Below are 11,528 nucleotides of genomic sequence, written 5' to 3' on the forward strand. Positions count from 1 at the left end.
AGAGGGGTTTCAAATATTCACAGGTTTCAGCCATTCTCCTCCGTGGATATCAGGAGTCAGTCCACTGTATGGTTTTTCATCACTTTCACAATTTGGCATTACTTTGTGTCTGTCCATCTCATAAAATCCTTATAAAATACATCTCAGCTTAGGCTTCTGGTTGAAGCATACCAAATTGTGGAAGATCAAATTGGAGAAACACTTTTGCACATCACTATAAGATTTGACCGGAAAATTTTACATCACAGAATCAGAATTAACTGTGGAAAGCTGATGTATAGAGATGAGGTAAGGGTGATTGGAATGGAGAGGATTTAGTCAAGACCACCGGGCAAAGTGTGCAGTATGGGAGCGTCTGCTGCAAGGATTGATGGGAGGTGATCAAAGGTGTGATGGAGGCTTTATGTTTGAGCTGAGAACACCATAACACCATCACTTTGGTTACATGAGAAACACCGACTTTCAAACACAAAAGGAAGAACTATTTCTTCTCGTTCACTGGAAATGTTATCTTTTACCTTGAGAACAAGTCCTTGGACACACCACCGAAGAATGTTTTCATTCAGCTGAAATCACATCAGAACTTAATGAATATTCAAGGACTCAGAAAGAAACATGAAGGTATCGGTCAGATTTCTGAGGGCAGAAAACAACCTTGAAAGAGCTGCATTCAGCTAAAGAGTTGACAATTTTTTTCATCTTTCCCAGCCTATCACAGTAAAAGGTTAAGAAGAATCATCCTGCACTAAAAAAACAAATTACATTTTGTGAAAGAATAAAAAATTTATTACTGTAACGGATTAGCGACCTGACCATGGTGTACCCCACCTCTCACCTCTAGTCACTGGCATCCAGTTATATTTCTAGGAGTGAACAGGAAATGGACAGATTGATGAGTCTTGGTGCTGCTAGATGATATTGATCTCTCAACATTCCCAATCTACTGTTTCAAATGAAGCTGTTCATATTACAGCGTGTTATAACACTGAGCATGTAAAGTGAGCTTTTACTTCAGATCAACTTGAATTTGCTGTGATTATTGCTGCTAATGTCAAACATCAAAAGGTTTCTTGATTTTGTTGCAGCTTTATTTCTCTTGCTGCTGATGGAGAATTAGAGCGTAGGTCCGTCAGCTGATGCCTGAGCTTTTGTCTTCCATCCATGGGTGTTGCTGTGCTGCTGAAGGCTTGAAGGTCCTGTTTTAATTACACACTCTGTGTTTAGATCTGTATACATAACTATGGACCGATGCTGTGTCCCGGTATCCGCAGGAACGGGGTCCATTACCCCCTTTGGGCTCAGCACTATGTTGTCTACGCATCTAATTTTGAATGTTTCCACAACGACTTCAAAAGAGTGATATAATTTCACAGCTGAAGCATCTGTGGTCATTTTAGCTAATGCTGGTCAAATGCCTTTAGAGATCCTATGATTACAAACCCATCAGGACCCCTAGTGGAACACACCGGCGCCATGCACGTGTAAACAGATCATAAGTTGTGCTTCTTTTTAATCAACGTGAATTAATTTCTGCTAGATGAGGCTGGCCGGCGTGTTGGGGGCAGGTGGGCGTTCGGTCGGTGGTCCGACAGAACTCGCAGGCGTTACCGCCGTCCCAGGTGTGGACCTGAAAGCTGCTCAGCGGGAACGCTGGGGACCAGATGGCATCAGCCTTCCTTCCCACTGCCCGAGGGACTTATCTCACTTATCTTTGACTCGGCGAGCGTTTGTTGCCTGTTTTGCGTGTCACGTCGACTCGCCTCTGCAATTCTGCGAAGGCAATAAAATAATAAGAATAATAAGAAAAAAGGATGTGGCAGTAATAGCAACAAGCTGCACTTCTTTGATCCTGGCAATATGGCCTGCTCTCTTTTTTTTTTTTGACGTGATGTGAAATGGAGAGTGGATGTGAGGCCTGTGTGGGCATGAATAGAAGCACACATCGCTCCTGGCCTGAGACAGAGCAGCATTATGATTGTCTGCTGTACCTTTGTGTGTTTGGAGAAACAAAAAATAATCTAACCAAAACAGATCTTATCAGTGAGCACGTTTCTGTGCAGGTCATACCAGCTGAGCTCTAATTTTAGCCTATCATCAGCACTAAATGGGTTATATACTAGTGGTAGATATATTTGTAGACTCGTGAATGCTGAATACAAATTGACAAATGAAATAACCAGAACATGGAATCCAGTCATATTAGTTTTAAAAGAGATCATGCTGCTCACGTTTGTCTCCATTAGCGATCAACAAATGAACTGTGTTGTAATTAAAATGTTTGAATCAATATGCAAACAGGATGAAAACTCTTATAGGACGGCTGGATGGTGGCAAATTCAGAAAGCCTCCTCCAGTTTGAAGGGATTCCTCATGTTGCTCCACTCCTCGTTTTAACTCCATGCATCATAATCTACTCGTCAGCTGCACATTCCCACGACCACTCTGTCGTTTACGTGATCGCATCACAGCCTGACTCGGGCCTGCTTCACAGTCTTGATGACCCGGTCATGCCAGTGTAATGTCCACACTCCCACCGTTTCCACCATGCTTCTCCACGCTGCGCCCAGATCCTCAACGCTGGCACTGCAGGATTAAACCACCACGACCTCCTTACACAAGTTTTGTGCCATCCTTAAGTTCGCCCCCTCAACCTGGTTTTGAAGTTAAACTCTATCTAAAAGGTTTAAAAGTGCGCTTGGGAAATTTATGGCCGTTCAACCAGAAATGCATTTCAGACTCCAGCACTGGGCATTGTCTCCTTGCACCATTCTGGAGAGCTTTAACCGATCCATGAAGCTCTCTTTGTGCTGTTTGTGATCTAATCTGAACACAGCATGACATTTAATCCGTAGCCTTTGAATCTAGCCTGTGTGCACCCCAAACCTTGGTTTCAAGATGGGTCACATTGCTCCAAATTTCTTCCAGATTTTTATGATACCACCAATAACTGACCTTGGAATATTTAGTGTCAAGAAAATTTAAAGACGAACTTTGTAACAAGAGTGGCATCCCATCAAGGCACCATGCTGAAATGTTTGTAGAGGCAGTCTGCAGGCCAAGATTAAAGGTGCAGCTGAGTTATTTTTTTTTGCCTTCTTTTTTGAGAAACATGCATCCTTCAAAAGCCTGCTTTTGCTAATTTGGTTTATAATATATGATAAACTACTTTTGACCAAGAATGTCACAGATTTCTACTTTTACAGCTGTTCATGTCGGATGCTAAGAGCCAAATTTAGATTACTAAGGGGAAATATTTACTCTGAAAATCTTCAAACTTCACCCCCCCCTCCCCCCTCATGGCTTGTTTGTAAAAAAAATAAAAAAATACAAATAAAAAAAAGCAACAGCAAAAAACAGAACATGACGCAGAAAACTGTGCTGGGATGATGAGTGTCACCAGTCTCCTCTGCTGTTTGACAGGAAACAAATGAGTTAAGTTTGGCAAGTATGAGCTCCGTAGAACAGTGTTTCCCAACCCTGGTCCTCAAGGCACACTGCCCTGCATGTTTTAGGTATTTCCTTGCTTCAGTGCAGCTGATTTCAATTGATGACTGATTAACAGGCGTTTGTTGAACTGCAATCAGTTGAATCAGGCACATTAAAGCAGGGAAACCTCTAAAACATGTAGGACAGTGTGCCTTGAGGACCAGGGTTGGGAAACACTGCCATAGAAGACTGTGTCCTGCCTGTCTGGGTTTCCTGCTACAAAGCAGCTTGATGAGAAGGTCTGTGAGATATTTTGTCCCACTTTCTTATGAAACGTTCTGAAAATCGGTGCCCTCATTACCAGGGAGGCAGAGAGGCACGCAAAAAAGGCAAATGTCTGGGAGCATCATGGAAAACAGTGTCACTGCTGACTGTAGGAGGTACTATTCACAGTGACAGCGCTCCGACGATGAAGGGAGATGAGTACACTGCCAGTTTTTCCTTTCTGCTGGATGTTTCCATGACCACCAGTGCTCCTTTTTTTTTTTTTTTTTCTAATGAAGCACTAATCCAGCAGGGGACTTAAACAGAAAGACAGTATGGCCGCTGGCATTTGAGGATCTAAGCTGAAAATGATGTGTGGGTGTGTGTTTGTCAGTGGCTGCGTTTGTGTGGGTCCTTAGCAGAATGTAATCAATCGGATTGTCAATCAGAGTACGAGGGAAGACTGTGTAAAGTTTTGCTGAGAGGCCGGAGTTTGTTTCTTTTTTGTTGTTGTTTTTTTTTAAAGGCCATCTGTCATCCTGGCTCCATGAATTTGTAATTGGGAAGCTGAATTAGATGCATGCATAGACCATTAGGCTCCCAATAACCACAAAATAAACATAATAGACTCTCATAAGAAAATACATAAAGTTTAGTTGGTATTGACAATCGACTCCAAGCGAAATGCAGCTCAGTGGGCTGTAATACAGACGCCTCGTCATTGATGACATTCTAACTACAACATGACACTGCATGCAGTACAATCTTTGTGTCACAAACAAGCGCAGATGAACAAAATGAAAACACAAGCATTTTTCACTTCTTTCTTAAAACTATTGCATAAACTGTAGCTCACACACACACACACACACACACACGCCCACGCGCACACACACACACCCGCACGCACACACACCATCACACACATCAATCCAACAGCAGCAGTGCATGTGAATTTAATGTTACCACAGATCTATTCAGCAGATGTCTGGCATCACCTAGTTTGGAGCCACATTTCTTTTATTATTTTCCATCTTGGATCCCATTATTCTCAGTGAAGTCACTTTAGAAATTCTTCTGTCTCATTTTTTTTACATGGAGGAAACAATTTGAGGCTTTGGGTTCAGCCGTTGCATTTACTGTACGTTCAGCCTATCCCGGTCAAAAGTTGCAAAACCAACCAACTTTTGCTGCAAATCCTTAATCGGATTTGCACAATCTGCTTCACTAACATCTATCTGTCCATTCCTCCTGACAGAATTGGCCAAGCCCAGGTAGATTGTATCATGGGCATGTTTTACAACCACCATGTTTCAAAACGGATATGACAGTAATTGGGTCCTGGGGTGAGTAGTCCATAATTTTGGCATGTTTTTTTTTTTTTTTTCTTTGTTTGCCTGAAGCCATTTCTGTACCCTTCAGTAAGTGTTAACACATTTGTCAGATCGCGTTTGGAGGAAACACTTCGGCTGAACACAGATCCTCTCCTATCCATCTTTTTTATTTAAACTTGAATCAGCCTCTCACTGGATCAGGCTGTGGTCAAACTTCCCAGTATGTGACAGGTTAGCTTAGCAAAGCAAGAAAAAAAAGGAAAAAGTAAATACTGTGAGACAGAGCAAAACACAGATGAGGAACTGTCACATTTAACAGGAACTCAGTGACATCCCTACTGGATGCTCATGCTTTGTGTTTCTGCAGTAACTGTTTTCAAATTGTGAGTGTGAGCAGGTTGCAAATCAAATCACATTTTGTTCTTTCACACAGTTTCTATACTTTATACGTGTTTTCTTTAATAAGAAAAGAAAATTTTTTTAATATAAATTGTAATTTTAACACATACAAAGCCGTGTCTATTTACCTCTATAGAAATTTCTCACTTGTGTTTTAAAGTAAAACTGTTTTGTTGCAAAGTTTAATAACTTAATCTCCCTTAGAAACGTGAGTTGTTGTTGTTTTTTTAACATATATCTGTTTTTGTCCTACAGCAGGAGTCAATGCAGACCCAAAACCCCAACCCAACCCGAACAGTAAATTTGTGGCTGACGTGCTGAAACGCTTTATTGCAGATGCTGATTTGCTCCAAAACGTACATGTGTCTCTTCTTTCCTCGTCTCTCTTTAGTCATAAAAAAGCAGGTCTCAGGTGGTTTCGTGTCAGTGTAGGACAGAGCCCACTCATTCATTTTAGATGTTTCGCCGTCTTGCATCGCTGACAGACAGCTGACGACTGACACCTCCAGAGGGACTGTGCTGTGCAGAGGAAACCTTCTCCCACCATTTATCTCTGTTATTGTTTTAAGGACATCCTGAGGCAAGCAAACTTCTGAGATGTGCTATTGAGGGGTTTTTTGTTGCTAAATTCCTGAAGTGGTGCCGACAGTGAGGAAGCGAAAAAAGAAAGAAAGACAGAAAGCAAAGCATCAGCTTGTGAAATCTGCCCAGAGGAAGTCCAATTGAGCATAATGAACAGATTGGTTACTTTATTTAGACGTGGCTGCTAAACCATAAACCGCAGGCCTTTTGGAGGTACAATAGCGCCCTCTGCTGATCAATATCATCATATACAAAACATGTAACTTTTTGTTTATTTTTTGGCTTTTTAGAGACTTCTTGTACATTACAGATGTCTTGACCTTTCACACTTAATCTAACTTCCATGAATGTTTCTAATCCTACTGCAACATTAGAAACATTTCTGTTTAATTTTTGTTGGACGATAAATATATATTATGTATTACTAATACATAATATATATTTAGAATGTATTAATGCTTAATGTAACTATTTTCAGTTACAATTTTCCTTGCCCTTTCTGAATTTCATACAGCGTTAAAACCACCAAAAGAAAGACGAAAACACACATTTTTAACATAATAATTTACATTTACTTCAAAGTTAGCATATAGACACTTACATAGTACATAGTTCATAACAAAATAAGTATAAACACAAAACATATGACTCGTCAAATGAAACAGCAGTGCTTTGTACAATCATAAGACATTAAACAGATGTAGTGATGGAGGGCGTATCCACACAACATTATGTGAACATTGTTGGTCCGTCTAAGGCGTCTGCCAGCTTCCTCTCTGTCGGGGTAAGAACCTCATGCTGAGCTGCTCGGCCTCCTCCTGATGCTCCACGGGCTGCTGGGAAAGGTTGTTGGTCTGGGGGAGGCAGTCCAGGGTCAGGCCCTCGTGGGGGCAGACGGAGTACTGCGAGAGCAGAGTCGCCAGGATGGATTTCATCATCACCATGGCGATGTGCTTGCCGACGCAGGCGCGAGGGCCCGAGCCGAACGGCTGGAAGAAACGGCGAGGAGTCTGGAAGAGGACAGGCGGCATGTTGAGGGGGACTGAGCAGAGAGCCGGTTGAAACGGTCATTTTTAAAAAAACAACAACTAAAAGCTACAGTTTCAAACGCTGTAATTATTCAGGCAGTTAATGAATGTCGTATTTCGGTTTCTCTACAGCTAATGTTTGAAATGACTAACCGCCGTCATCGTCAGTGTTTCCAGCAGTTGGTTAGATTTTTACATGCATAAGGATTTTCTCCTGATGCGATTCATTTTCCAGACTGAAGATTCAAAATGTTGAAGCAAAATCTTTAAATGCCTCGCTGAAACTTCTGCCAAGTGGTTTAATCAGATTTTAATCCACATTAATGAGGACAGTAAAGAGGAAAAAAACAATCAAAGAGTTTGAAAATGAAGTTTGTTCCCTAACATTTACATATTAAACAATTAAAAGTTCGTTTTTGGACCCTGAACCTTCTGACCACTCACATTTTTCTGGAAGTTCTCCAGACTAAATTCGTCCGCCTTGTGGAAGAACTCCGTCCGGTGCATGCGGCCCGTGTTCAGGATGATATTTGTGCCCTTTGGCACCCGGTAACCGTCGATGACGTCATCCGACAGGGCTCGCCGCATGGTGAAGTCCACCACCGGGTGGAAGCGCAGGCACTCGTTGATGAAACTCTCCAGCACCTGCAGCTTCTGAAGGTCCCCGTTCTGCATCTGTCTGTCGCCTTCAGAGAAAGACAAAAATCCTGTTTCATTACCAGAAGCTGGGATATTCCACAGCTAACAGAGTCCAACGAACTAAGAAAGTTGCTAGAAATAAATGTCAGGAAAAACAACTGAATCCAACTCTTTCAGTTTAATGTTGAATCCAAAAACGTCGTCAATGCAACACTACAGACCGAGTTGCAACCTGTGTTTATTCAGCACAGTGAGCAGCTCACCTATGACGGTGTCTATCTCCTGCAGCAGCTGCAGCTCCACGTGGGGGGTTTGTTTGAGGAGCAGCAGCATGAAGAAGAGGCTGATGGACAAAGTATCCGGAGCAGCGATCACCATCTCCAGCACGCATTGCCTGACGTTCTCAGCCGACAGCTCTCCGTGGTTCTGAGAGCATACGTGCGAAGAGTTAGGGAGAAAATAATAAGAAAAGGAAACACTCACGGCTTTGTTTGGAAACATGCAATTATCTCACTAACTTGTGCAAATATGAGGTCTGCCGTGAAGTTGATGTCCAGCTTATCTGCCTGCTCCATTTCTCTCCTCTTCTGTTCAACGAGGTTTTCTATGGCATCCTGAAGCTCCCGGCTGTGAGAGGGTAAATTAATGTTGCCTTGCAGTTAAAAATAACCCCGTACAGGTCAGCATATGCACATGGCAGCACACTGACTCACGCTGCTGTCTTGTGTCTTTGGTGAATCCAGCCAAACTTGAAGTAGATGTCAGGTTTGATCAGCACCGTCTGCCACGTTTCGAAATACCTGTGAATCTTCAGCAGCAGCTCTTTCTCTGCAGACAACACAAATGATTAGCTTAACCTGCTCTGAATCACTGACTTCCTTTCTTTTATGGGTTGTCTGGTTGTATTCACCGTTGAGCGGGACATCCAGGAAGAGCCTGTTGGAGATGTCAACCACAGTGCAGCGCAGCAAACTGAGGACGTCCACGTGAGCCAAGCTGTCCAGGTTGTCCAGGTGGGTCTGCGTGGAGGACACGCAAACCTCCACGGTCTGCTGCAGACTGGGACCTGTCAGGGCTAAAACAGGGGTCTTTGTGTTTGTGATTTACAGTCATGTGAACCATCTGCACTCTGCAGCGCCGGTTTGAGGCTCTAAAATGATACCTTTGGCAAAATAGGTGCGTATCTTTTTCCACAGGGCTACGTTGTTGTTGAAGATGATGCCTCTTTCATTCATGCCGAGGCAGCTGAGCCCTGGTTTGCTCCCAAAACGGGAAGTGTACTTTCCATTCTTAAGGACATGATTAACTGCCGAGGCCCTGATGAAGGGGGGGAAAAAAGGGATACACGGGTTGTCATAAAAGTTGAGAGGATTTGTACAGCGTATTTAATGTTACAGGAGAAAACCAACCTGCTGAGTATAAGGGTCTCCTCTCCGTTGATCCAAACCCTGACAATGTCTCCGTACTTCTTGTTATAGTAGTTGCTGGCTGTGCCAATCCCAGTCCAGATGAATCTCAAATATGACAAATGTGGACCAAAACCCAGGCAGAACGAAGGGCCTGTTGTGGTAGATGACAGTGAATTTCTTGGCACTTACGCTAAGCTCGTTGTCCGAGGCTAAGAAACCAAAGCTGGACCTACCTGGAACCGTGTTTTTCTCCGTGTGACTCCAAGCCACCACCAGCAGACAAACGAGAAGAATGAGGGTTCTTGTTGCTATCGGGATGCCAGGTGACAGGTGTGCTGTGGCATTTAAGGAAATGGACACCAGGTCTGTCACCGCACCATCCATATCCACATTGGACTTGGTCCCACCACAGGAAGAGATCGAATCCATAAGACGGAGGGTACAAAACGATGTCAACGTAGCTCCTCGAGCCCAACCAGTGTAAAATGATGAAAACTGTCTGAGGTTTCTCTTTATAGGCTCTTTGAGCTGGTGACGAGGCAGGTCAGGGTAAAACAAAAGCCACAACATCTTTGGAAAATGGTAAACAATAGAGGGAAGACCTTGAGAAGCTGGAATTGCGCCTGTGCCCTTGAGCCTACAGGTCTTAGTTGAGCGAGTGCATGTCGGCAGGACCATTTGTTTGTCATTTTGTTGATGAGAAGCATCTCGTCGTCCTTTGAACATCAGAGGAATGTGATCCTACACACAACAGCTGGCTCCAGAGTGTATGGGAAACCCCGTGCTATCGCTGTCATTATGGGAGGTTTATCTCTGCAGCCAAATTCGTTGGTAGTTTTCGTCTTTGCAGGCCAGGCAGAGCTGATAAAGTTGAGATGATATACTACAAGCTCACTTTTTATTTAATATGATTTGTTGCTTTCCGTTTGGTCAGACTAGGATTTCTAATAGCTTTATAATGAATTCTTGAAAATCACAACTTGCTTTTTCTAAATTCATTTGGATAACATTTCAGCAGCACATGAGCTTCACAGGATCCGCCTCCTTACTCATGAATCACTCAAAATAAAATGTTCTGCGATTTAAGTGAGGATTTTGAGATCTGTTGTTAAGGTATAGATGGGTTAAAAAATAGTTGCTCTCATTAATCGTTTGTAAGTACGATCATGTTTGTTTCATGCATTTGCCTCAGACATTACCAAAACATCTGTTCTCCTCAGTTTCAAATTCATTCACTTACTAAGCAGTTGTTTCCCTTTCCTAAGCTTCACAGATTCACCACATTTGATCCTTTTTTATTTTTTCAGGGTGGAACATCTCTTTGTCTTGGTCAGTCCTACACGTTACCCGCTACACCCTGTTAATATTAACGCCTTTTACACAGATTCTCTAAATTCTTAGTATAATGTAAAACCGGCCCACACCATCATACCACCACCACCACATCTCACAGATGGATATAGCTTTTATAAAGAAAGACAGAAATCCATACTGCTCTAGGATTATTTATTTATTTATTTATTTATTTTTTGTCTAATGATCGTCACCAAAAGCTTTCCTGGCTTTAGGAAGCCAATTTGTTCTCATAATGCAATTCAACAAATATGATTTTTAGAATCAAGCTTCATCTCTTTCATGATTGTCATTTAGTTGATTGAGAAACATTAAAGAAAAGTAAAAGAAAAAGTAATTTTTAGCTAATGTAGTGAAGAGAAGCCTATAAAGTATATTAAATATTATCCTAATGATTGTGGGTCACTACCATGTTTCCTAACATTAAGTTGTTCCATTTAGCGTGACAACAGTAATGTATAAGATGTTAGCTATAAAACTAATGAAATGCTGTCAATAGCTTCTGACCTTCACCAGCATATTGTTTAACATTTACTAAATTTAGTAGGTTATCATAAAATGTACTCAAAATAATTTGAGCTAAAATTTTAGCCCTCACTTGAATGTAGACTAAGTAAATTAATTTGTGCAACATGCAAATGGTTATGTATCAGTATATGAAAAACCTGAAATACACAGAAGTAGTGGAAGGATATGGATTCATTTAAAAGTTTTAACGGTGTTTCAGGCTGATGGTACACTGATGTACTTAGTTATTAAAGAGCCCAAAGATTTTAGCAGAATTTTTTCAGAAATTATTGGATGTTCCATTTATTCCAATGGAAATCACGATGATCACAAAAAGTTAAATATCTCCTAAATCAGGCCAATCTAAAAAAAAAAAAATATCTCCAGTGTGCTGAATGAGCAGAATATGGGAAAAGTTGAAATAGCAGAAAGTATAGGAGTTGTTCAGTGGTAAAAGGTTTGCGGGGAAAAAGTGGAGGAACTCAAGAAGGTGAATGGCTAGATTCTGCATTACTGCCAGAACTCTACGTTTCATTCTGTGCTACTTTCATGTTACTTGGAACTAGCAAAGCAGCCATTAGGGGGTT

At 41.9% G+C, this 11,528-nt stretch overlaps 1 protein-coding gene across 1 annotated transcript; it reads right to left on the minus strand.

Annotated features, from left to right (window-relative positions):
• Window positions 1-6,545: 6,545 nt before the first annotated feature.
• On the minus strand, window positions 6,546-9,797 carry LOC122841295 (aromatase). Its single transcript, XM_044134503.1, has 10 exons — window positions 9,684-9,797; window positions 9,315-9,609; window positions 9,082-9,232; window positions 8,835-8,989; window positions 8,583-8,747; window positions 8,386-8,500; window positions 8,191-8,299; window positions 7,936-8,098; window positions 7,478-7,719; window positions 6,546-7,015 (listed from the first exon to the last, which is right to left on the minus strand). The coding sequence occupies exons 1-10, from the start codon at window positions 9,786-9,788 to the stop codon at window positions 6,758-6,760; spliced, it is 1,758 nt and encodes a 585-aa protein (XP_043990438.1). The 5' UTR covers window positions 9,789-9,797; the 3' UTR covers window positions 6,546-6,757.
• Between the last annotated feature and the right edge of the window lie 1,731 nt (window positions 9,798-11,528).

This window comes from Gambusia affinis, linkage group LG02, assembly GCF_019740435.1.
Source record: "Gambusia affinis linkage group LG02, SWU_Gaff_1.0, whole genome shotgun sequence".
NCBI lineage: Eukaryota > Metazoa > Chordata > Actinopteri > Cyprinodontiformes > Poeciliidae > Gambusia > Gambusia affinis.

Excerpts from the sequence above, each read along its gene's own strand:
- LOC122841295 (XM_044134503.1), bottom strand. The coding sequence starts at position 9,788 with ATGCTTCTCATCAACAAAATGACAAACAAATGGTCCTGCCGACATGCA. Across the intron at positions 9,610-9,683 it reads CGCAATTCCAGCTTCTCAAG|CTCAAAGAGCCTATAAAGAG; the intron begins GTCTTCCCTCTA and ends CCTCGTCACCAG. Across the intron at positions 8,300-8,385 it reads CAAAGACACAAGACAGCAGC|CCGGGAGCTTCAGGATGCCA; the intron begins GTGAGTCAGTGT and ends ACCCTCTCACAG.